At 33.4% G+C, this 24,755-nt stretch overlaps 1 protein-coding gene across 2 annotated transcripts; it reads left to right on the forward strand.

Moving 5' to 3' along the window:
- Positions 1–3,243: 3,243 nt before the first annotated feature.
- Positions 3,244–18,275, forward strand: LOC118199562 (uncharacterized). 2 transcript variants are annotated; one of them, XM_035371450.2, is made up of 4 exons: positions 3,244–3,362; positions 6,818–6,959; positions 15,840–15,943; positions 18,026–18,275. In XM_035371450.2, the coding sequence occupies exons 1-4, from the start codon at positions 3,321–3,323 to the stop codon at positions 18,167–18,169; spliced, it is 432 nt and encodes a 143-aa protein (XP_035227341.1). In that variant the 5' UTR covers positions 3,244–3,320; the 3' UTR covers positions 18,170–18,275. The 2 variants fall into 2 exon arrangements, with proteins under 2 accessions (XP_035227341.1, XP_085674761.1); XM_085818635.1 differs by lacking the exons at positions 15,840–15,943; positions 18,026–18,275 and adding an exon at positions 7,788–8,038.
- The last annotated feature ends 6,480 nt before the right edge of the window (positions 18,276–24,755 follow it).

Below are 24,755 nucleotides of genomic sequence, written 5' to 3' on the forward strand. Positions count from 1 at the left end.
AAGACTGAAAGCAATCAGTTAAACTCTACTTATGTCTTAAATCATTTTACAAGGTACGTTTAATAACTATGATGTATACTGTGGGATGCAGAAACGTGGTATGACTGCATATTCTTTAGAAGTATAATAAGGAAAGCATACATCTTAGTTGTTATTATTTCATTTTTGAGGAAGCTGTTAAATGCTGTCAGTTAATAATATCTGTTAAAACTGAAAATATCAAACCTTGTCCGATGACTGACTTCTTGAGCAAAAATGACATAACACCGACAAATATTAATGAATGCTTGATCGTAGTTCGCATTGAAACGGCACCTTCTTAGGCGCTATCACAACGAGGGCTGCCATGCTTAGAAAAGAGACAGCGTCAGTTGAAGAGAATATAGATTAAGCTACACTATGGATGTGACTACTGATTAAATGAATGTTTAGGATCGAGAAATATGAAAATAAACGAGGGTCAGATTAATCCAGATATGATTATCAGAGTAGGATTAGTGAGGAGAAATACCCTCGCGAATGAAAATGGGGATGTTGAAAGTCTGCACCCCACAGTGACATCGTCAAATGTTCTCCATAAGTATCCGTCATGAAAAACGGCAATAAAATTATTTATTTACTCATAATTATTATAGTGTCAGGAGACGCAGCATGGCTTCATCGATGGACCCATAACCGAAGTAAGAAAGCAAGAATCTGAAACACTGTCGATCTTCCCAATCCTACATATTCAGAATCCATAAATTTATGGGGAAGATTTTCGGTACCAATACTTGACATGAAATGGGATGAATACTTGCTAGCCACATAATACCACGATAATAGTTCTTTATTATTCGTACTAATATTTTCACCCTACGCTGAAGATCCACATATCGGCAGAAAAGTGTTGCGTTTGAATGAAAACTCACCAGCATACAAGGTTCAGAATTTTCATACAGCTCTTCATCAAGCTTTAGCCTCAAGTTTTAGCTTCTTCCTCATCCGCGTATTGAAGAGACTTGTTTTAAGAAATGAAGAAGCATTTGTGTGGTTCACATCTCAACGGCAAATGATCTGAAGTATAGTTGAGATATAGTTTCAAGGCCGTGACAATTTTTTTTTTTTTTTTTTTTTTTTTTTTTTTTTTGAATCAGACGCTTAACAGACCGTTACGTTAAATGTAATGAAATCAAGAGCTACTGTACAGATTTTTAATATTGAACTTTGTTTTTGATGAGCATCGATGCAGTTCTTCAGAAATAAAAGATTGCGCTTAGTTATTTGGGGCTGCATATATCATCAATAAAAGAAATGTTCAACAGGTCTTGATGACTGCTATTATCTTTATAAATCAACACCTTAATTATTTCATATATGTGCATATTGTTCGACTGCTGGAATTTTTTCTTAAGTTTCTATTTTTTTGACTTTATAGGGCGCTCTGCTATAGCTATGAAGGCTTTTTGAGACATCTGAGGGTTATGGACGTGAAATTCCTTATCGAAGGATGGCTTTCTTATCCGTTACACCTGAAAATTTCTGCCAGATCCTGGTAAATCTGATTTCGGGTTACATGTATATTGAAAGAAAAGGAGTCCATTTATAAAGCATCATTTCGGCATTATAATGAAGAAAACACCGTTTATTCATGACATTGTAGGGAAATTTGAAATTTCAGAGCCAAATCTGTAACGTAGGAGAATTAAGATAATGGTCGCTCCTTTTCTTTTCAAGTATCAATTAATTGACTGAATTTTAATTTAGAGTATGTTATTCTATATTACTGTGTGCTTTTATGTATGATTGCTATAAATAATACGAATACTTCATACTCCACGTTTCTTGAACTGAACTGTTAAAATATTGAAAACGGAACTGTTCTAGATATCGATATTCTTCGTGTGATTTATTGGATTACAGCGAATTCAAGGCAAATATTTACAAATGTGCTTTTAATGTCTGTATGGTTAAGATACTGTAATTCAAAAGACTACAAATCTTTATCAGAACAAATTTATCACAACGCAATGCCCCACGAATTTATTACGTTTAAGTTGAATGCAAACTAGTTTTTTTTTTTGAAAAATATCTTCTCCACAAAAGCATCTCTCCTGTTAGGCAGACAGCCGTAGAGTGATTTGCAATAATCTAATTTAACCTATTTCTATCTAATATGGGACCAATTTAGTTTTTTCCCCAAAAACTTCATTAGTACAGTATGTATCAAGATGCTAAGGGGACCTGTAAAATTTAAATTTTGTTTATTTTTATTGAAAGATGCCGTTCGGTAAAAGTTGCTGTGATTTGAAAAGCATAGCCTATTTTATTCATTTTTAAACTCGAATCTACTAAGCCTAATATTTAGCTATGCAATCTCTTTGGAAAAAAAAAACATAACAAAAACCTAAAAATAATTTTAGACTCTTTATTTTAACTTGAAAAACAACTACTACTATAAATCTCACAGGAGAGGCTAAAAGAAATGATTCAACATATATAATTTATTTTTAATTTTAAGATACTTGTATTATACAGTTGTAGGGTTTTATTTTTACTTTTCTAACAGTTAAGCTTATTTTTAGAAATAGCCTTTCCTCTATGCTTTCATTTCCTACCCATGCTTTGCTTGCCAGAATGAGTGTTCATTTTCACGTTTTATGCAAAGTAGGGGTAGAAACTAGTAATTAAACTGAGGTTTGAACTACTTCAGAAGAGCGTTGCCTTTCGGCCCCGTTGTTTCGACACTAGTTAAGGCTTGTTATTTTACGGCCGTGCATATAAATTTCCTGTACGTCGGTGATATTAGCTAAAGCATCATCTACACGTTAAATCTATCTGTGCAGCTTAGGCTGATTCTCACCTTAGAGTTAGCTGAGTTTTACGTTTCTACCTTTAAGTTGAAGTCATGAGTGCTGGCTATTTTTATGCCCGAGCGGGGCCAACTGTGAATATATTCGAGTTAAAATAAAAGGGTCTTTTAACTCTTCTTCTGTTGTTATTATTGACCCAACAAAACTTAGCGAATAGTCACTTTACAGACCTGACAGTCAGATAACTCGAATTTAGCTAGAACATTACACAGTTATTAAAATTTAAAGTAAAATGAAAAAAAATTAAAAAGATTTTACAATTTGTTAAGCACTGTTATGTAACTTTACACAAGACCTGCAATTCTGAAACAAAACAGGGCATTTTTCAATAAAGTTAGCTTGTCGATAAATTTATCTAACCCGTCGTCAGATGTCAGTTTTCTCATTTTATCACACAAGTACACTACAGGTTATTTAAGATAAGCATATAAAAGGGAATGTGATGGCAAAATTTTCTTCCTATTCACCATGAAATATTTGGCGATCGTTGCGTTTCTTGCTATTGTATTGGTAAGCAAAAATTACTCACTTTTTTCAGCTTTTCTGATTACTTATGAAGCTATCCTTTGAGACGTTTTATTTTTCTATATGAATGTTAAATGTTTCGTTACAATCTGAATCCAACTTTTGACTTCATTCACAAATTTCGTGAAAATAAAGACATTACGTGCCTATTATAAATGCAATTTTATTACAGGAAAGAAAATGCACGTCTGAAAGTTATCAGCAATTACAAAAGCACTTTTGAAGTTGACTATTTTCCATAAAATAAAAAGTAACATCTATACCTTGAATTGTTCTACAAACATTTAAAATTTCCTTTCCAAGTGTCTCTTGAAAAGCGCTGTAAATTTGTAAATTAAAAACAAACACACATGTCTTTTTTCTCAGGATTCACATTGATTCTGTAATTTATTTTCGGAGATAGCAAAATACTTTGAGAAATGTTTGTTACACACCGAGTTTTAAGACAATATCTTAAAAAAAGGCCTCAAGAGAGAACAGAAAATTTTATTTCTGATATAAATGAGACAAACATTCAAAACATGAGTATTGTAGGGAGAATTTATATTTCCGCTCCTATCAAATTACATAGCAATTACTATCCATAGAAGGGTCCAAAAGCAGCTGATAGATAAATTCGCTGAATACTGGTAGTTCGGTCCGAGGTTTAAATCCCGTTGAACGGGCTAGCTGCATGGGCGGTTTCGTAGTTTTCCCCGTGTGTAACGCTTATACAAGTCAGTTTTCCTTAAATAGTCGTCCACGGAGGCATCACTCCACAGATAGCCCTCCAGTGCTTTGCCTTAGTCAAATAAAACAAAACAAACTACTGTCCGTGAAACAATGTATGCCAACAACAGAAGAGCTCTTGAGTCTTGTAATCAATAGTGATCCAAAAGGAGTAACAAAGCAATGTGATCGATGCATAAAGAAAAATTATGGTTTATATTCTATTTGAAATTATAATTGGCTTCATTAATAAATAGTGAATGAGTGAAATTTCATAACTTCTCACAAAGTTTTATGTCGATGACTGAAGCTGCTTTTTTTTAATTTGAAATCATGTGCCTTTTAACCAGCTTTAGTATGCTGTTTTAGAAAAGAGCAAGAGATAAAACTTTATCAAAATGTTAACAAATGTTGAGGCATAATACTTGAGTTTGAGGGGACATATTTTGAAAAAAGTGCAATATTAAGCATATGATTTTAGCATTACTTGATATAAATCAAGAATTCTATTAAACACAGCTCCAAGAAAATAAAATAAAACCTTCTCTTGCCTTTATTTATCATTCCTTTTACGTATTGCGGTGTTAATTTGTTGAGTCATTATTTTGAAACAGGAGAAGTGAAAAATGTGCACCTCGTCGGGAACTTTCGAATACCAGTCGAGTATGCTTCCAGTTACACCACAAAGGCATGTGGAAAGGAGGGAGAAAATGCCTTTTAAATGCCTTTAGGGATCATTATTGCACTTGATGAATATTATACTAAAAGTTTCAACTCCTCCGTACCTGATGACATGAAAAGTATTTAATTATAAGCAATGATGGTTAAAATGATTGTAAAATTAAATAAGTACAATGATCTTAATAAGCACATTTGAGATGAAAGTTCGTTACGTGAATCTTATATATTCTATTATTAATGAAATACACAGCAGCAAAAATTAAACGCAAGCTTTTCTGCAATGAAAAATAATTTTGGCATTAACAAATTTATATTTTAGGTTTAAAAATATCATCTGTATTGTACACTGAAGTAATAATACCTATATTTTACATTAATAACATTAGTTCTAATAATATTCGTATTTTATATTAAAAAACAAAAAATGCTTGTTATAGAAACCTTAATCTGAGATATTACACAGATGATTCATTTCTTATTCTATATGCTTGCGTGGTGAATATAGCTTTAAAAACAAACTGCACTGAAATTCTAATGTGCACTGCTTATTAATTTTGAATAGACGGCAGATGTGCCAGCCATTGAAAGAATGACTATCTTTGGATATAAGGAGAGCTTATTCGCTTCAATTACATAATTATACGATCTTTAATATTAGGCTGTTCGGCATTATTTTTTATATGTATAATATTTTAACTTCAGATTTCTTAATATTAGATAAAACTGCTTGTCAAAAAATAAGTACATAAGAGCAGTAATCTTTTGCATCCGGGATATAAAATTTGTAGAGTATAATTATTCCATAATTTATAATTATGGTACTAACATATTATCACTTCGACCGCGAAACTGTCGCCAAGCAGCGTGATAACGTGCCAGTTATAAATAAACGCGACGTTATAACATACTCATAACATCTACGGTTTCGTTTGATGTAACCCCGACTGGTTTTCGATAAACCACTTTTTGTTTTTGTGAACAAGGATATAAATTAAATGTTATTACTCTGTTTTTTCAGTGCATTAAAAAAAATGTTAAAATTTGGTGCCTACTGCAGAACAGCAAACAGTGGATTATTTTTAATGTTATGGGATCCTACCATCAAAAAATGTTTATTAATGGAGATGATATGGTGAACTGAACATGGCCGATAAAACAGTAATAGATTGGAACAATTACATGCGAACAGGTTGTACTCATAGCATTCTAGATGAAGCCTATTATTAAATAAAGAGACGTCAGTTTCTTCAGAATTCCGCAGAAACAAATGACGCAACTCTGCGAGATCTCCGCGAACTTTAATGTTTCGACGCTAGCCATCTATTACGGTAGACAAGATAAAATGTAAGTACCTAAACTGTATCCTGTATTGACCGATGACACATGAAAAAAGAATTTCACAATAAATGGCGTAGTGTCGTTTGACATCAGATGTTTAAAGTCTAGATATAAGATAAAGATTTAAAATAAATGTAATTAATTAAAAAAGTAGTGTAAGTTATAAACAAAACGAATAAAATATATAAAAATATTCCAGTAAGCTTTAGAATATCATTTTGAAAATAAATATTTCCTTTTACTGGCGTCATTGACTGTACCTTGTCATTAAGACTACGGCTATAAATTTTATCTAAGAAAAATCCGTTCACGCAGATTGCGGGTTCAGTATTCTAACTATGAATAAAACATGAATTAAAACTCAGAAGCTTATTTTTTGAAACCCAACAGTTAAACATTGGTTGTCATAAATTCTTACGAGAATCCTTAGGCTAGAGTAATTCATTCGAAAATAAGTTGAATTTAATTATTAATATATTTCTGGAAAAGATTTGTACAGAATAAATACAGATTATTTGACGATATTTGTTTTAAAATCCACTAAAGCGTATTTGCATGTGTATGGGGGGATAAGTTACCATATTTCATCATATTATTTTTATAATTCTGTCATTTTGATACTATAATAATATAATTATGATTAAATTTATTATAATAACAAAAAATAAAAATTTTAATAAAGTTCCTCGAAATTTTTTCATATTAATCAATAGGCGGTAGAAGCAGGGAGGAGGCCGCCAAAGCCGCCAAAAAGGAGGTGTGATAATGATTCTGACTGTAACCCAGATGAGTGCTGTTTGGCACGTCCTTTTGGCTTGAACATGAAAGGAGATTGCAAGAAACTCACCAGAGAAGGTATTTTAATGTCTTATTTCCTTATTTTATTTAACAGAAATTAAGAAAACTTTCTTTGGTACTTACGTATTATCCTGCCGATGGTGGAACTGTTGCCAAATGGTGTGATTCATCGCCAGTTATCGATAAGCGGGAAGTAACAAGACACTCATATTATCTGCGCTTTTGTTTGGTATAAACCCGACTGATTCTCGATAAGCCACTTTTTGTTCTTATAAACAAGGATACAAATTAACTGTTATTTCTGAATTTTTCTCTGCATTTTGAAAAAAAATAGTAAAATGTGGGACTTATCTTTTTTAGATTAACAAGCAGCTGATTAATTTCAAATTTGTGGAATCCTACTATCAAAACACGTGGAGTAATGGGCACTACCGATAATATTCAATGAATAATAAAAAACTATTGTGGAATAGTTTTTAACTATTGTGAAATAACTACCTGTGGAAAATTTACACTCACAGCAAACAGAGCTTATAAACAAAGCTTTCGATAAAATCGAAGGCCCTAATAAAACAGTAGAAATCGACGAAAGTCTTTTTCCAAAACGGCAAAACGAAACTGGTTCTTTACTAAACAAATAAAGCCCCCCAGCGGCCGAATGGTAAAATCGCTGAACACCTGGTATTTCCGAACTGGGTTCAATTCCAGGTGAGCGGGCTGGCTGCATGGCATTTTCGTGGCTTCCCCGTATGTAACGTGTATACAAGCTAGTTTTCCTTAGAAATTCCTTCAAGAAGGCCTCCCTCCCCCTTAGGCAGATGACCCTAGTGTGCTTTGCCATAATTAGCTAAACCAAACCAAAATAAATAAATTCTGTTCTTTCAGAATTCCGCAAAAACGATTGGCAGAATGTTGATAGCATCTCTGCCAACTTCTGGCAACTAGGAAAGGCATTTGATATGGACAAACAATTAAGTAAAAATTACTCAAGGAAAAAAAAAGTGAGTGGAATTTTCTTTGCTTACTTCAAACAGATGTTTAAAATGGGCATCAGCTACGCTGTAGAAAAGTCGTATATCAAGAATTTAATTCTTTTGAGGGGGTGGGGTGGCGTTAATTAAATATCTCTATAAAATCAAAAATGTCTACCATGTTACTTCCAATAGTAATAGCTATTTTCAATAATAATACAAAACTGTTAATTTTAAAGGTTATATAGCTTGCGCTTAAAATGAGAATTGTCTAAAATATTCTTCACAGCAGTTTCCTCACCTTTACGAAAATACTTCAGCATATTTTCAAGGTTTTCTTCTCAGGTTTCTTCAGACTCAAGCATCGCCCTCAAAATTGATGGAACTTGAGAAAATTTGAGAAAGTAGTTTTCTGATTTAAAAATCCAGCTAAACGATATTATATTTAAAGGAACTTAAGAAGAGAAAGGTTCAAGTTCGGGTATTAATACTGAAATCTGTAGAAAATTTTTATTTTTCTTTTAAAATTTTTATTTTTATTTTTCTTATTATTTAAACTTTAAAATCAAAAAAAAAAAAAAAAAAAAAAAAAAAATTATATATTTTTTGATTTTAAAGTTTAATTGGTTACGCATAATCAGTAGAATTGAACAAAAAATCAATGTTATCTATGAGAAGTGGATATAATTCATTTTTGTAGTAATTACATTACTGATAAACACTGATACAGAATTTTTTAACTATTTTCTGTACTTAATTTCTATTATTACGCTATCATGTTTTACTTTTTCAATAGAATCATACTAGTATTTAAAAGAAGGTGTAATAACAAATGCGGGAGCTAACGGATTAAAAATAATATCCCCCTTTAAATTTTAGTAAATTATATTCATGATTTTGGTTTTAATTAGAGTTCAACAACTGCAAAATAATTAATAATAATACGAAATTATTACGCCAAAGCATGCTACTTTTGAAATAGCTGTATTCATTTGATTGAAATCTGCTCGTTGCATTGGCGGGTCAGTTAAAGAAAGGAAAATCAAGTTCTTGTCAAGGGAATAGTTAAATAGTATATCAGCTATTTTTAATAGAAAATATCAAATACAATGAAGAAAGAATAAAGAAGGAACATCGAACTGTCATATGGATTTTTGTCGCTTGCTAGTTCTTCATAGTCAAGTACATTCTTTTATTAATTAAATTCTTAATACTGTGGAATATCAGATGTCCAAATCAGCTACCCAGAGAAATATTTTAAGAAATTTTGTTAAGTGGTTATTTGTTCAATAAAGCGAAATTCTGAACATAAGCTATCTTTCTAAGACGGTTTATTATAAAAACGGTCATTATTTCTAATAGTATAATTAAATAGCAATATTACTATCAATTACATTCTATAAAGCGACTCTTCCATCAAACATTTGAAATTGTCTGGAACCATGAATGGACTTTTGAAGGAAGTTACATTTATTATTGCAGTGCTAACAAAGTAGAAACAAAATACAAAACATACCATATTTTTTTGAAAGAAAACGAGGGAAGATTATATTTGTATGCACTCATATTGGTTGCAATACACGCCTCAGTTTTGGTTAGGATTAAAGAAAAAGCAACAAAATTAATTCTTACTTAAGTAGCCCCGAAGTTAAACATATCCTCTTATTTTACTTTTATTGGACTAAAATAAAACAAGCAGATAGGTTTCAATTGACTAAAGAACAATGTAACCTATGTAAAACATGTAACCTATTTCTGGGAAACTAAAATTAAACTAACATGTTTTTATTGATTTAAAATTAAAATTCATAATTCTAATACATATTATTTAGTAATTCTAATATATATTTTTCAGTATCTGAATTTTTAACACGAGTTTTAGTATTTGCAGCACATTATAACTGTTTTTAGTCACCGTGTCGACTACTTTATCTACATTAAACCATAGATTCTAAAAATATGTACTATATTATCATTTTATACTAAATAAATTAGCGCGAAACATGGAAACATTAAAAGCATGTAAATAAATTAATGACAAATTTAACTTTAGAAATCTTAGAGACTATCTCGATAAATGGAATTCAGTATATCAGTTAGTTTCCCTGATAACTGAAGTTCTACTTTGTTGAGGCAAAATATATACTAAGGGTCTCAAAAATGCTTTTAATGACACTGAAAATAAATTTATTGGATTACAAAATTAAAAAGTATAAATATACACTATTATTAATCCCACCGCAACATAAAATCATTTTAAAAATACGATGACAATAAAATTCTTCTTATTTTACAGCAGTAAAAATAATATATTAGTTTCATAAATTCACAGCTGAGAAAACAGCTTTTAACAATAAAAAGATTGGGAAATACAGGCTATATTTTACAGAATGCATAAAAAGTACGTAAACGCTAACCTATAATTTTTACTAAGTATTCAGAAATTCATATTATAAGTCACAAGAAACGGAGCGAAAATAACAAAGCAAAATGAAGGATAATAATAAGGTGCATTAAAATAAGAGTTTATTGATTGCGCATCAAAGTAAAACCTTGAAATATCAATACCATTATTCATTTTTTAATTCTCTTCAAAGCAGTTTGGATGAATAGGAAAATAAACAATACTTGAAATGTCAACACACTGGTAATTATTATCGATAATGAATGTAAGATCTAATACAATTTTCTTTTTAGCGAGGAAATGATTATAAAAGCAACAGCGTTAATAAAGAAAATCTATGCTTAACGGCAAACTTTTATCATTAATACCCGCGTTAGTTGTCGGTGCGCATATTTCGATGAAGAATGAGATTCGATCATTAATGAAAATTTAATCATTTTTTTAATGGCCTGAAACTTTATTTAATGACTAGTAGCCTTGCGCCGTTACAAGGGCCGGAAGTGACGGCTATTTCATTTTGGAAGCACCTAATAGGTGTCCTCCGTTCCCTCCTATGAAGGGACGGACAGCTACAACATGCCTTCTCCGGGATTCGAACCGGGGCCAGTTACTACTGCAATCAGGGTCACCAATCACTATAACCGTAACTTAATAATTTAATCAGAAAAATTGAAGTATCCCAAATAATACCAGAACTCAAGTGAATTAAACCTGTCGATGCTATAAAGTAGAAAATAACATAGCATGTGAATGATCGTCCTCAAAAGATCATTATGCTTCATTTGTTAGCAACAAACTTCTGGGAAATATTAATATTTGCTATTATAATTAGAAAAATTAAGTATTAAATATATAAGTTAGAAAAATTATGTTTTATTTATTTTTGAAATCTATTAATTTGTCTTAAAAAATCTAATAATTAAGATAAGCTTATTCTTGAATATGTAAATAAAGGGATGTATTTGTTATCTTTCGAGATGCTGATGATTATCTTTAACTGATTTTCTCAAACAAGAAATCAGCTTTCTGTATCATTTTACGTTTTCAAATTTAAATATTTTCAGAACACTTTTTATATTTTCTCCGCATCACAATTCTGCAGCAATTACATTTATAATAAAACATTATTAATTTCAATTTCGCACAGAGTTTGGTATAAAGATTTTGGAACAATATGCTCTATTTTTTCCAAGAATATATTTTGAAGAATAATTTTAAATTAATGTTGCTGTTTTAAATATGTAAGAAGTTTTGAACTCCTTATGAAATGGTCTTCAAAATGATGAATATAAATGCAGAAGGTTGTCAATTTTATCGCAGACTTTACCATTGAGATGTTTTCATATGCCTTTAGATTTAACGACATTGTGTTCTGTAACAGATCTAAGGATTTCTGTAATAGACCTAAGAGCACAGATATTGTTTTTAGTTTGCCGTGATCATTACTGCTGAGTACCATAGGTAATATCGAACTGCATTTATAAGTATTGAATTTATAACAATTAATCATGCTGCGTGATGGAAGAGTCCTTCTGTCTTATATTAATTTGTGAGTTCCAATCATTTGGACTAACGAGACCATAACCCATATGAATACTCAGGAAACCCGGATAACTGCACAGTATCGTTTATAGAAGTCAAATATGCATTAATGTAATGAGAATGAAGAATTTTTTTTTCTTTAAATTTATCCTACTTGATTTTAAGAAAGGTTATACAGTTAAAGAATAAAATAATTTTTTAGGTTGCCTAAAATAAACAAAAAATGCACATAAACAAATTAAAATATGAAATTAATTTTAGCTGTACAAAATCTATTTTTATTTAAAATAAAATAATGAAACTAAGTCCTAAACTAAACTTATAGATTTGCTTCCTACGCATCGCGAAAAAAGGGGTATAATGTCATCACCATATTTCTCTGTTTTTAGATCGGGAGTCTTCTATAATAATTAAACTGTGATTCGCGGAGTAAATTAAGAATTGACTCAAATAAATGAGTCAATTCTTAATGAAATATAAGAATATTGCTTTATACTAGTGAAACTATTAGATACCTATCTGAAGGTAAGTTATTGAATTAAATGAAGAGAATAACGATGGCATACGTTTTGGTTTGCAGTAAATATCTTTCGCTGCCAGCAAAACATATATATTTTTACACAGTTGTGCAAGTGGAACTCCTGAACTGCAAGCATTATGTTGTTCTGTATGTTTTCTACAAATTTAAGATTATCTTTACATACATTCCCTTTTAAACAATCCCACAGGAAAAAAGTTATAGAAGCATTAAATCGGGAGAACTACTATGCAGCCTCGATTTGTTCGGTCTGCTGTTTTCAGTATCGAATAAACATTCTTATAATCCATTTTTGAATTTAGGATTTTCCGACAGTAATCTTGAATGAAGGTTGTAGTGTTTATTTGAATTATCTAGCAGTTATTTTTATTTTGAAACCAACCTTTCCTTTGGTTTCTCATTTTCCATCTATGTCTCCCTACAAGATTGAATTTTTAGGATTACGTTTAATGCCAGTGAGGTGAAAACCAGTTCACTGAAGTGCCCTTGAATTAAGGATGGACATGGCTATACAAATTTTGTAGTGCTGCGTCGGATATACTCACATGAGTGCTTTGTGGTAACTACTTATATAGCTATTACTATGGTTGTTGTAAATCGTTTCGATTGGCAGTATGGGTAAAACTTCTGATTTAGATACCTTCGATCGCGGACAGATAGTAGTCGCTCGATGCATGGGCCATTCAGTTTCCGAAATCTTCAGAGGGCTAAGAATTTTCAAGGCCGACAGTGTCAAGAGTAATGGACGGATGGTGGGGGAAAAAACTAGCGATCGCGCAAATTGCAAAAGATAATTAGCCTTGAATGAGTGTGGTGTGAGACGTCTCAGCCGTATTGTACATAGCCAGCGAAGCCAAACATTAGCTCAGATTGCCATTGATCAATGCATGCTTTCGAGCTGCCCGTCTTGCATCTTAACACAGCGAATGGACTCTAGAGGACTGGAACCGAGGAGCATGGAGTAATGAATCTCGATTTCGACTACTTAACACCGATGGGAGGTTGAGAATATGGCGTCAGGCTCATAAAGTCATGGATACTGCATGTCAAATTGCAACTGTACATTGCTATGGCGGCTCAAACATTGTTTTGGGGTGTTTTTTCTTGGCATTGTTTGGGATCTTTGGTACTTATACCAACCTCTCTCAATATGATTCGGTACATAGTATTACTGGGCGACCATCTTCATCCATTTATGTTGTCCTGTCATTCACAAGAAAATGGAGTATTCTAACAAGATAACTGCACCTGTCACTGGTCCCGGCTGGTTATTTCCTGGTTGAGGAAGCATTACTCTGACTTCTGTATCATAAAATGGCTACCTAGGACAGATGTATCTGATGTTTGGCAAGCCATTCCCATAGAATGCTTCAGCAAACTTATTTAATCTATCCCCCGTCGCGTGGCAACCATTATCAAGGCCAGAAGAGGCCTAGCTCGTTATTTACTTGCTATCCCGAGTTCAGTGGCACTTCAGTGTATATGTTACCGTGAAAGACCGAAATTGGAGAATGTCGACTTTCAACGGAGAATGTTAACATTCACCAAATACGTTGGTGAAAGATCGAATATTGCACTACATTCTTGTATATTCGGACCCTCACCGGTGTATGTCGACAATCACAGACATGCTCTGGTGTAAGTCGAAAAGAGAGGTCATAAAGTGCTATAATAGTTTAAGTTGTTGCAATAAATAAGATTTGAATCACATAATTTAGTAAGTTTTTTATTACTGTTATTTTATATTCTCATTTAGAACGTACTGTATAATTAAGTAAGTTTTTAACTTCTATTATTTTCCTTTCTCATTTTGAATGTATTGTGTGTTTTAGGTTCTCATGTTCTTATTTCAAGTCTCAAGTGCGTTTATTCGCGACTGAATTACGGAGAAGAAAATATAATATTGTTATATGTTCAACATTCACCATTAGTACATGGTGAATGTCGACATTGACCGGTGTAAGTCAGAAATAAGAGTATTTGGAAAATATTTCGGACATACACCAAGAAACAATGTGAATGTTGACATTCACCGGTGAAATTCGACATTCTCCAGATTTCGGTCTTTCACCGTAACATATATAAGTTGAAGTCTCGGTCACTTCACTAGAACAGCGTTAGGAAAGCGCGTTCTGCCTTCCTGTCGCGCTGTTGCTAAAAGTCTAATCTTACTACTTTTGTTTTACTCTTACACTGCTAAGGAGGACTACTGACCGGGAACAAGCCCTTGCAGTATGATGTCTGCCCTGCAGAATGCTATGTGCCTGCTAGTATTTGCCGGCGATCTTAAATAAGGGTCAATTCTGTTAGTTAATTCTGTACACTTTCGGCTGTTCCCTCTGTCTGTTATTTTGAATTGGAATAAAGAATAAATTTAACCCTTGTTTGGACTGTTTCCTGAATAGTTGTTCGATATTTTAGCTCTGAAGGACTGCTAAATTAGCTAGGATATTACGAGGTTAGAACAAAATGCTTTTTTTCTTTGAGAAATTCTCTCTAAAAGTAGCTTTCCGACATTACTTGATTCTTAACTCTTACGTGTTATGTGTTTACAGTTTCAAAATTAATTGTTCCTTAGAGAATCAGTAACTTTTATTTGAGACGAAGAAAGATTCTTCTAAAAACTGAAAAATGTTTTTGAATATCCAACTCTGCACTAACATATCTACTGGATGCTTCTTTCCTCATCTTGGTTTCACAAAATATGATATTATAAATTAATATTTTCCTGTATACTACAACTATCAAAGATGGCAAGATTTTAGATCTTTGATGTCGACTTACAAGTTAAATTAAATTAACAGCTGAGGATTTAGGAGTTAATAACCAGATTGCATGACTTCAGTCATCATAAAAAATTCACAACTGACTTATTATAATTAAATACATTATTAATGTTTTCACCTTTGTTACACATATTAAAGCTATATCTCTACCAAAGAGAAAAAATAAATAAATTTCTTATATAGTAACAGTTAATAGTAAAAGTTTACTTATCAGGGTTTTCTCTTTCTACTTTTCTGATGCCATACCCATGTGAGTGAGCGTTCTTGTAGTATTTTACTTTAAACAAGGTACGAGATTCAAATTAAAACAGTTGTCATAAAAAGAAGACTTCAAGTGCGTAAGAACGAGCTGGCAGCATCAGGTTTTAATTTTTTCATGTGCAATGTTGATGCAATTCTGATTGTCTTAGAAGTTACCCTATCAAAACGACCTCCTTTTGAAGCAAATAGCCCTCACATGTTTTTTGTAGTTCCAAAAATATACGTATACGTTCGGATATATAAATGTCTCATGCGTCTTTTCCTCAAGAATATACGAATAACTATGAAGGCATGTTGTTTGGGTTGTAACCTAACGTAATCCAACCGCTTTTCTGTAACACGTTTAGTTTGTGAAGTGTTTTCAAAGTACTTACCCCTATATTCTAATCTTAAGTTCCATAAATAAAAAAATGAAAAATATTACTCTACTTTTAGGAAAACGGTGTGATAACACAGATGATTTTGGTGGAAAACATCTATTCGGGTGCCCATGTGCAGAAGGATTAACTTGCAGGGGTAAAACAAAGGAAATAGAAGGAGTGAGTATTTAATATTTTAGTATTTCCTTCATTTACACAAAACTAATACTTGTGATTATAATAGCTGACGTTAACTGTAACTGCCACTTGTATATATATATTAAACATTATATTATAAAAATAGATAAAGTTAGCGTAGAGTAGCACTTCTTTGCCACATACATTTTAATACTTCTTCTTCTACAACGAAACAAAACGTAGAATGAAAACATTTTTAATCTCAGAATTTGAAGCTAGAAATGTACAACCATACAGAGTTTGCCTGATTCAGATTTACCCGACAAGAGTTAAGCACATCTGTGGCCTGCAAGTTGACAAGGGCCGACTCTTTTAGAGTATGTATGGTACACTGCGCAAAAAAATGGGGACAGTTCTATATCTCCGGTTGTACTGGGCCGATTGACGAAATTCAACTTGCGTTTTTCCTGCCTCGAAAGTGAGGCTTAGGATATGTATTAGATTTATATGTAGCATTGTTCTAATATCAGTATTTTGGCACAAAATCGGACGTTTGCTGAAATAACATACCAATTATTTTCCATATTTCAATTCTACAACTCAAATTACGCCAAACTATCAAGTTTTGTAAAAATCGCACGAGTAGTTTTTAAAAAAATTAGCTCTCAAATTTTAGCTCCTCAATGTTAATTGAGTTTGGTATATGTTGATTAATCTCTCTTTTTTATCAAGTTTATTTGATTCTCTTCCTTTCACATTTCGAAATTCAGGTTCATTCCAAATAAAATTCACCCACTTTTTATGATTTATTTTAAATATTTGTATTTAAAAATAATTTTTATAAATTTTTCAAAAACAAAATTGAATTATAAGCTATGAAAGTTTTACCATCATCTTAAAGAAGACGAATTTCTAAGCATACCTGCAAAAAAGTACACTTTTTTTATTCAAAATTTCCGAAGATATACGTGAATTTATACATTGGCGCGTTTTGAAATTTGGCATATTTGTTGAAAGCTATAAAACATCAGATGTGGTTTAAACACTTTGCTAAAATTGTTTGGAAGTAAATACAATGTAACATTTTTTCCGCTCATACACAATGTAAAAAGGTAGGAACGATGTGCCTTTTTTCCGCTCCGGCATAATGGAAGGAAAAGGAAAATTGGTTGCCATATATCTTAAGTAGCGCTTTCGCCTAAGTATATATCCTAAGTCGCGCTTTCAAAACATGAAAAGCGCAATTTGAATTTTGTTATTCGGCCCAGCAGAACGGAAAATACAGAACTGTCCTTTTTTTTTTTTTTTTTTTTTTTTTTTTTTTTTCCCGCAGTATATGTATTAGGGAGACAGATTATAGATCGTATTTTTATCAAGTGCCACTCCTATCTGTAATTCGTCTTCCAATATTTCTAAGATTTATGACACGTGTTTTGAAGATTCCATTAAAAGCTTGAAACACCGTTTTTGAGGGTGCATTTCAGTTACTAATCACCTGATGTCAGAATAATCAAGATTAGATCCACAAATTCACCACGACTAAAAGGAAGGGTAAAACGCATGCCATTAGTCAAGGCCTTGGGCACTTACAGGTGACAAGCCGATTTTGCACAGTTTCGTCCCTAATTTAAGGAGATCTAAGATGTCCTGCTCTCTCTTTCCCTACCACCTTCCTTTGAATGGGATTTCTGATTCGCCAGTATTTAATGTGCTGCAAAGAAATTATATTTAAAAACATCTACGTTTTCTTCGGGTTTGAACCCAGGCTCAGAGTTTGGTTGCCGGCCACACTAACCACGATCAGGGGGGCTTAGTATGCATCTTACTTTTTGTTGGATAAATGTTTCCAATGAACATGTTTAAAGTCAGTTTTATTAAAATGTTTAAATTGAAAATATCATACGTGTAATTTATACTTTTTCTCTCTTTTATTGGCTGTATCTTTTAGTTTGTTGATCTTGTCTGTCGACAAAAATGTTACTCACCAACTTTGCTCAAATCCATTAAATACATTTAGTTTTATTGATATTTTTGGTGACTTATTTTTTGAGTACTAATGAACTATTATCAAGAAAAAATATTTTTTGTATCATAATGTGATATTAGTGAGTTTTTGTTTTCCAGCTTGGAGTATTAAACTACAAGTTCAGGTGCCTAAGAGAAGGGTCAACCACTCCCAACAATGAACTTGAAGTTACAACTGATGATAGTAGTAGTAGTAGTAGCGAAGAAACAACGGAAGCAACTGAAGCTGACGAGTTTGTATAAAATGTTGAAAAGTGTAATGTTATGGCTGGGAGGATTAAGAATGCGTTACAGAGCAGTTTTTTTGTATATACAGCCTAACTGAATAAAATAAAAATACGCTGTTTCATTGCGTGCTTTTCTTCTTTGTTTGATGATATGACAATATCCTTGCCGATAATATTTAATATTTTCAATAGTTTGATCAATATGATGAAAATAATTTTTTCTAGTGTTAAAATGCGCCTTAATTTAATTTTATCATTACTTATTTTGATTCATCCCCAGCTCAAACTGTCATGCAACAGCTTTGAACAATTAATGCAACAATCAAATTCTGCTTCAGTTTAAAGCATAAATATAGAAAATTTTAATTTGGTGTTACATTCAGAAGCAAAAGACCCTACAAAATCTTTGAAATTACGAATGCATTCATACAGGGTGGGTCACTAATTTTGAGATTTCTTAAAATTATAAAAGTGTGGAATCGAAGTCAATCTTTGATGCCACGTAAGACCTAGGCATTTCATTTCTTTCACGGTTTTGATTCTGAAAGAACTAAAATATCTGGGTCTTACTAATATACTTAATGAGTAATATATGATAGTACTGAATCTGAATTCAGTAATACATAATTAGTAAACTAAAACATGGATCAGCGTATTTCTTTCTTTCCAATCTTCTGAACTATATTTATATTACTTTTGGTATGTGCACTATTTTTCAACATAAATTGCTACTACTGATGTTAACTCAAATATCAGCTGTTTTATTTCCTTTTATTTTTATTGAAGAATTCAATGATAGACATCATCCTGGAGCATTCATCACCTGCGCTAGGCGTTTTGCCGCTGGATACAATTTGTGCAGTTCTTAAATTCTGCCGCCTTATGCCTGCCTGAATTTTTAAAATTTTACCTATTCTAAATTCCGCCTCCCTGTGCGGCCACACCGATTGCAACAGCTGTAGCGCCAGCACTGGTAGCAAAACAGATATATTTATTTCTGGTAGTAAAATTACGTTTTTCTCTCTACCTGTGGAACGCAAGCTGGCGAGTGTTTCTCAAAAGCATTGAGAAAGACCATAAAGGAATTTAACGATATCATCATAAGATTTAGGAAGGCAATGCAGACCACACATAATGAATACTGAAACATTATCGAACGAATTATTAACATGGTCCAAATAATAACAAAAATTGAAGGAGTAGGCAAAAAAAAAGGATTTCCGAATAATTGAAAATTGTTTCTTCTTCTAACACGTAACATAAGAAGAATGAATGTTTTACACAGTGTCTCGTTTTTACGACATTGCTCAGAAATTAGGTATGAGGTTTTACTCATAAGAGATTTTGTAAAATGTAATTAAGTATTATTTGCTGAAAATTCGTGAACCGAGGTGAAATAATTGATTTTAATGCACACCATTAAATTTGAGCACCGTTTACTTGAAATGCACGTAGTGGAGATAATCGTTGCATTTAAGTTCAACGGCCGCGGCAGTTAATTTATTCTCTTTTAAATAGATTCAAGGTTTTAAATAATATACATTTTGTTATTAAAGTATCGACTTTTTTTGTCTTACTATGGAGGTTTACGTTCTTCACTGATAATTAAAGATTTTATTATTACAGAAGACTTGAAGAATCTTTCAGACTCGCAGCCGAAATTATTGGGAAAACACAAAATACAATTAACACAAACAAAAATACAGTTGATAGTTGAGAGCAGAATCTGGACACCCGTGCGGCTTACTTAGACTATTCGGGTCTAGTCCAGATTCCGCAACTATCCGGGGCAACACCTCATGGGCCCTATAAGGGCATACATTGATCCTGTATACATGCTTACATAGTTCATAATATGTGCTTATAGTTCATAATATATGCTTACATAGTTACATAGTTCGTAGTACATGCTTATATACAAATAGTTCATAATACACAGATCTTTCATAATACGTGCTTACATAGTTCATACTTGCTTACATAGTTCATAATATATTGAGCCTGTTACATAATACATGCATAGTTCATAATAATTTTCATTGGTGATAATACATACAGTGGGCCGTAATACATACATGTTTCATAATATATACAGTAAAAAAAGAGAGAGAGAAAAGAGAGATTGACAGAGAACTATTCTACACTGCAGAAATCTCTTCCCAACTACTCCAGTTTCTGCATTATCTTTATTATTTTGATGCGAAATGCTGGCTGTTTGATCAGATAACGCTTATGAGAAATTGCCTGTTCCGGAAGCTGCACATGCCGCTGTGCGGTTAGAGGGCATTGGGTCAAGTAATGGTCTGGTTTGCTAATGCCTCCACAGACACAACTTTCGGTATTTGCAATTCCTCGCTCAAAGTAATAGGAGGGGAATGGCCCGTGCCCCGTCACAAATCTCGTTATTTGTGGGGATGACTCAAAACGATCGAGCATAAGTTATGTGTTTGTGCGTCTAGTGGTTTTTGTGAAATTAGTGTTTTTGTTATTCGTCCATTGTTCTTGTCTTCATAGCGTCTCTTCTGTGTGTGTCAACAGTGTTGTGTAATGTGTTAACCTTACGAAATTTATTCTAAGTCCAAGAAATCATTGATAAAAGTGTTTAAAAATTCATTACCCAGGATTACATTGGATTACCCTGTTCGTCTTATCACTGCCAAGGTAGGCTTCTTACATTCTATCTATTGAGCTGTGGAAACATTGAATAACTGACCAGCTTCATTTTGCGTCAGCCATATTGTCAACAACAACTCGACCTTGACTAAGGTCGTATGCACAGTTCGAGAGAGCCTAGTAACAGGCACTTTGTATTTTAACATTTGATTCTGTGGTCTTGATTACTGAATATAGCTAAATCTTATTATTTAATCCTACTTCAAATTCTTGATAATGCTCAGTTGTTGTTAGTAGTAAGAGCGTATTCAGTTTTAATATCATTTATATGTGAATTTAATGCTGTAAGTTCCGTTCATTCAATAGTATAGAGGCAGCTGGTTCTGTTCTATGTAACTGCTTTTTTATACAGCCTATTTCTACACATTATGTCAAAATTTTAATATTATCCTAGAAACTTAATTTTTTTTTTTATTTAGTTACATTAAGTCTGATCTGGAAGACTTATCGAACCAGATTTTTGATATCACTTTTAATTAAATTATTAAAAATTAATTTGTAAATTTGCAATAGCCTCTGGTTCCGATTTGCATAACCGGGACTTAAACAACCGGGTTTTCACAAGAGCTGGTAGTTTTTGTGCTAAATAGGTACGTTCAAAGGGCTATTACTAAAAACTGAATACATATGTGTCAATAATAGTATTTTTTTTTCATAACTTTATACTTATAGTACAAAGCACTAATGGTATTTTAGGTCTCCGATAGCTATCTAATTATTTTTAAATAATTTTCCAAAGTGGGATATATGAGTTTTATTCACCACGTGTGTTTGTTTATATTTTGTATTTAGAGCTATTTTGCCCATATTTTTAGTATTCTGTGGTAGTATTGTGTTATACAACGATTTAAAGGCATATTAATTTATGATCTAAAACTATAATTTAGCTCTATTTGATTTTTTTTTTCCTCATACTGTATTTATTTTTTTTAAACATATTATGTGTTTATTTGCAATTATTGTGCTTTTTTAATGGTTTTATTACCCTGCAAAATGTGTTCACTAGTGCATTTTTGTTCAACGGAGAAATTTTTCTAAGTCTCATACCAGAATTATAAAGGAAAATTTTAGGGATAAGTACCCCACACACAGGAACACTTTTTAGACTAATCATACGCTAAGCCCCCCCAATTTTTTAAACTCAAGCTAGCCCCACAAAATTACATACACAGGTTCCCCTTTCCTTCCTATTGACATCCCCAGTTCCCCCTCTTCTCTAACTCCATTAGTTTCAGTGCTATTCCTATTTTAATTACGTTTATTTGTATTTAATTACGTTTTATTTCTCTTGCAGCTCTTCCCTGTAACATTCTAACACCTTCTTTTCTTTTTATTCACTCTCTACACAAAATTCCCTTTTCGCAGACAACTTACTTATAGTTAAGAAGTTATAAGCCCCTACCCCTCTTCTTTTCCCCTTTTAATTCACAACCCCCACTTTTTATTTCTCTAATAACTCAGCAGCCACACCACCTAGAGCCTCCATTCCACCTTCGTTTGTCTTCCCTCCTTATTATCTCTCCGATTTTACCACTCACTTTTCTCTACGATCCTTCTTTCCCCCTTTTGATTCTAACCCCCTTTTTTTATTTCTCTTATTACTCACTAATTTTTTAACCCAAAGTTTCCACTCCACAGTTTGACTTCACTTCTTCTCCCTTATTAACAATTTCATCTACTATTCTCTTCGACCCCCCCTCTTTCTTGCCCCCCTTTCTAATTTGTTTCTTTCATCTGTTCTCAGTGTCCATCCCTCTTCTTTCTTAGTTTTCCCGACACATAGTGGACTTAGAGGAATTTCTCCAACCACGGTTCTTTTACTAGATGGTCAATGAATAATCCTTGTATACTACTAACTGTAATGTTAATCTACTGAGGTAAAACTACCTCACCTTTCTTGCATTCTGAGATAAACAGGGAGCAGTAGGCCCGTATATTAACAATCTCAAACTACGCTTCAGAACATTTTGTGGTTAGTGCAAGGTATACTACACTGACATCCCCAGGTGTGACTTTCTTACTAGGCTTACTGTTTAAATTGTACTTACTCACAGCCTACCCTAATTATAGTGTCACTTTGTTATCTGTACTGCTATAGTGATAGTGTTATTTTAATATAGTGTATGCCACACATACATTAGAACCTGCATCAAAGCAACAAGTTCTTTATTTACTGTGACAGCTTTTACACTAGGCTTTTAATAGTCCACAGTGTAACATATTTCTCACTGAACTGAGTTAGTGCTATCTGTGACACTGACTGAACTTTAATGCAGTAATACCCTGTCCCGAACTTTGAACTATTATTATTATTTTTTTTTTTTGTTCAGTACTGCTATCTTGATAATATTCCCTGTATTACTGAACGGTGCAATTAACTGCATTTTCAAACACAATTGCATACCTCTCTATCATATTCGTGAATGTTAAGAATCAGTTTTGTGTGACATCAATTTTGAATAGTGTTGCAATATTGAATAGATAGTGCTCCTTGCCATGCGACGAAAATCTGCTGTACCGACTGAAGAAGACCATACCCCTATCAATGGCATACTAGACCCTTTTGCCTTACTTTCTTCAGATCGGACGCACGCAGAGAAAATCGTAGCATTAGCAGAAGATATCAGACAGGCCTCGGCGACATCCAGAAGGAACAAGTACCTCTTGCCAAAGGACGCAAGGATACACATACAAAAGTCGTTAGAAGTTCTACAAGGGCTAGTTCTAGAAGGCCCGGAATACACACTGAAGCCTAAGACAATTGAAATTGGGGTCAACACATCCACCTTCGTCTGTTGCGAAGCAGTACGCGCACAGATTTCTACAACCTCGAGCGATCTTCCTGTACTGAGTGCATCAGTTTCTTACGCAGTAACATCAGCAGTTATACAGGAGCCACCCCTACGCTCTTTTGCAGAAGTAGTGAAACTAACACAGAGGCCTAGTTTAATAATAAAGCCTACTGGTAAGAAGAAAGAAGCAGAACTCAGGAAGGAGCTCCAAGAAAAAGCCCCGATTAGCAGCCTACAAATTGGGGTGGAGCGTATCTCCTCAACATCGAAAGGAGAGTTAGAGGTCTTTTGCAAATCAACTAAAGACATAGATCAATTAGAAGAGAAATTACAAAATGCCAACCTTGAGATTGATCTGCAAAGACGGCAAAGAAGAAAGCCACGCTGCACAGTTCATAGCGTCCCGGACATCATCATGCCCGAGGAACTCATCGGGGAAATCGCTGCAACAGCAGAAATCCCATCCACAGGCATCAAAGCGCTCTTCAGACTCCGAGAACGGAACCCAAAGCGAGTCAAATGGGTTTTGGAGTGCCAACCGTCCATCCTTCCGGCAGTTCTTAGGGCAAGACGAATTTTCACAGGCTGGCACGCACACGCAATCACAGAGTACCTGGGCATCCGTCGCTGCTACAAGTGCCAGCAGCTCGGACATACCCAGAATAAATGCACATGCAAGAAGAACTTCTGTGCCTACTGCGCCGGACCGCACAATGTCAAAAACTGCAAAGCAGAACTACCAGAATGTATTAACTGCCGTGACGCAAACGATAGACATGGAACCATGCACGACTGTAGGCACCCAGCCTACGCAACTGAATGCGCAGAATACCAGCGAGCAGCTGCCTACATCCGCAGCATCACCCAATATTAATAACAACACACCACGTAATTGCGAAAGTCAACAAGCGCAAAACGTTCAGATAAATACAGTGTTTAACTCAAACGAAGAACCCATCAGATTTTTACAAATCAATATGCAGCGAGCCAGGGCTGCGGTCGCTCAGACAGTTCAATTCGCAATTGATAATAAAATAGACTTTATCATAGGTCAAGAGCCATATACCCGCGATGGCGCGGCAGCAGGTTTTCCATTGCAATGGACAGTATTTCAAAGTTCCAATTACGACCATCCAC

Source organism: Stegodyphus dumicola, chromosome 6, assembly GCF_044657685.1.
Source record: "Stegodyphus dumicola isolate Sdum_Otavi_A_Nest chromosome 6, ASM4465768v1".
Lineage (NCBI taxonomy): Eukaryota > Metazoa > Arthropoda > Arachnida > Araneae > Eresidae > Stegodyphus > Stegodyphus dumicola.

Coding starts and splice junctions, on each gene's coding strand:
- LOC118199562 (XM_035371450.2), top strand. CDS start 3,321: ATGAAATATTTGGCGATCGTTGCGTTTCTTGCTATTGTATTG. Junction 6,960..15,839: donor CAAGAAACTCACCAGAGAAG/GTATTTTAATGT, acceptor CTCTACTTTTAG/GAAAACGGTGTGATAACACA. Junction 15,944..18,025: donor AAACAAAGGAAATAGAAGGA/GTGAGTATTTAA, acceptor TTTGTTTTCCAG/CTTGGAGTATTAAACTACAA.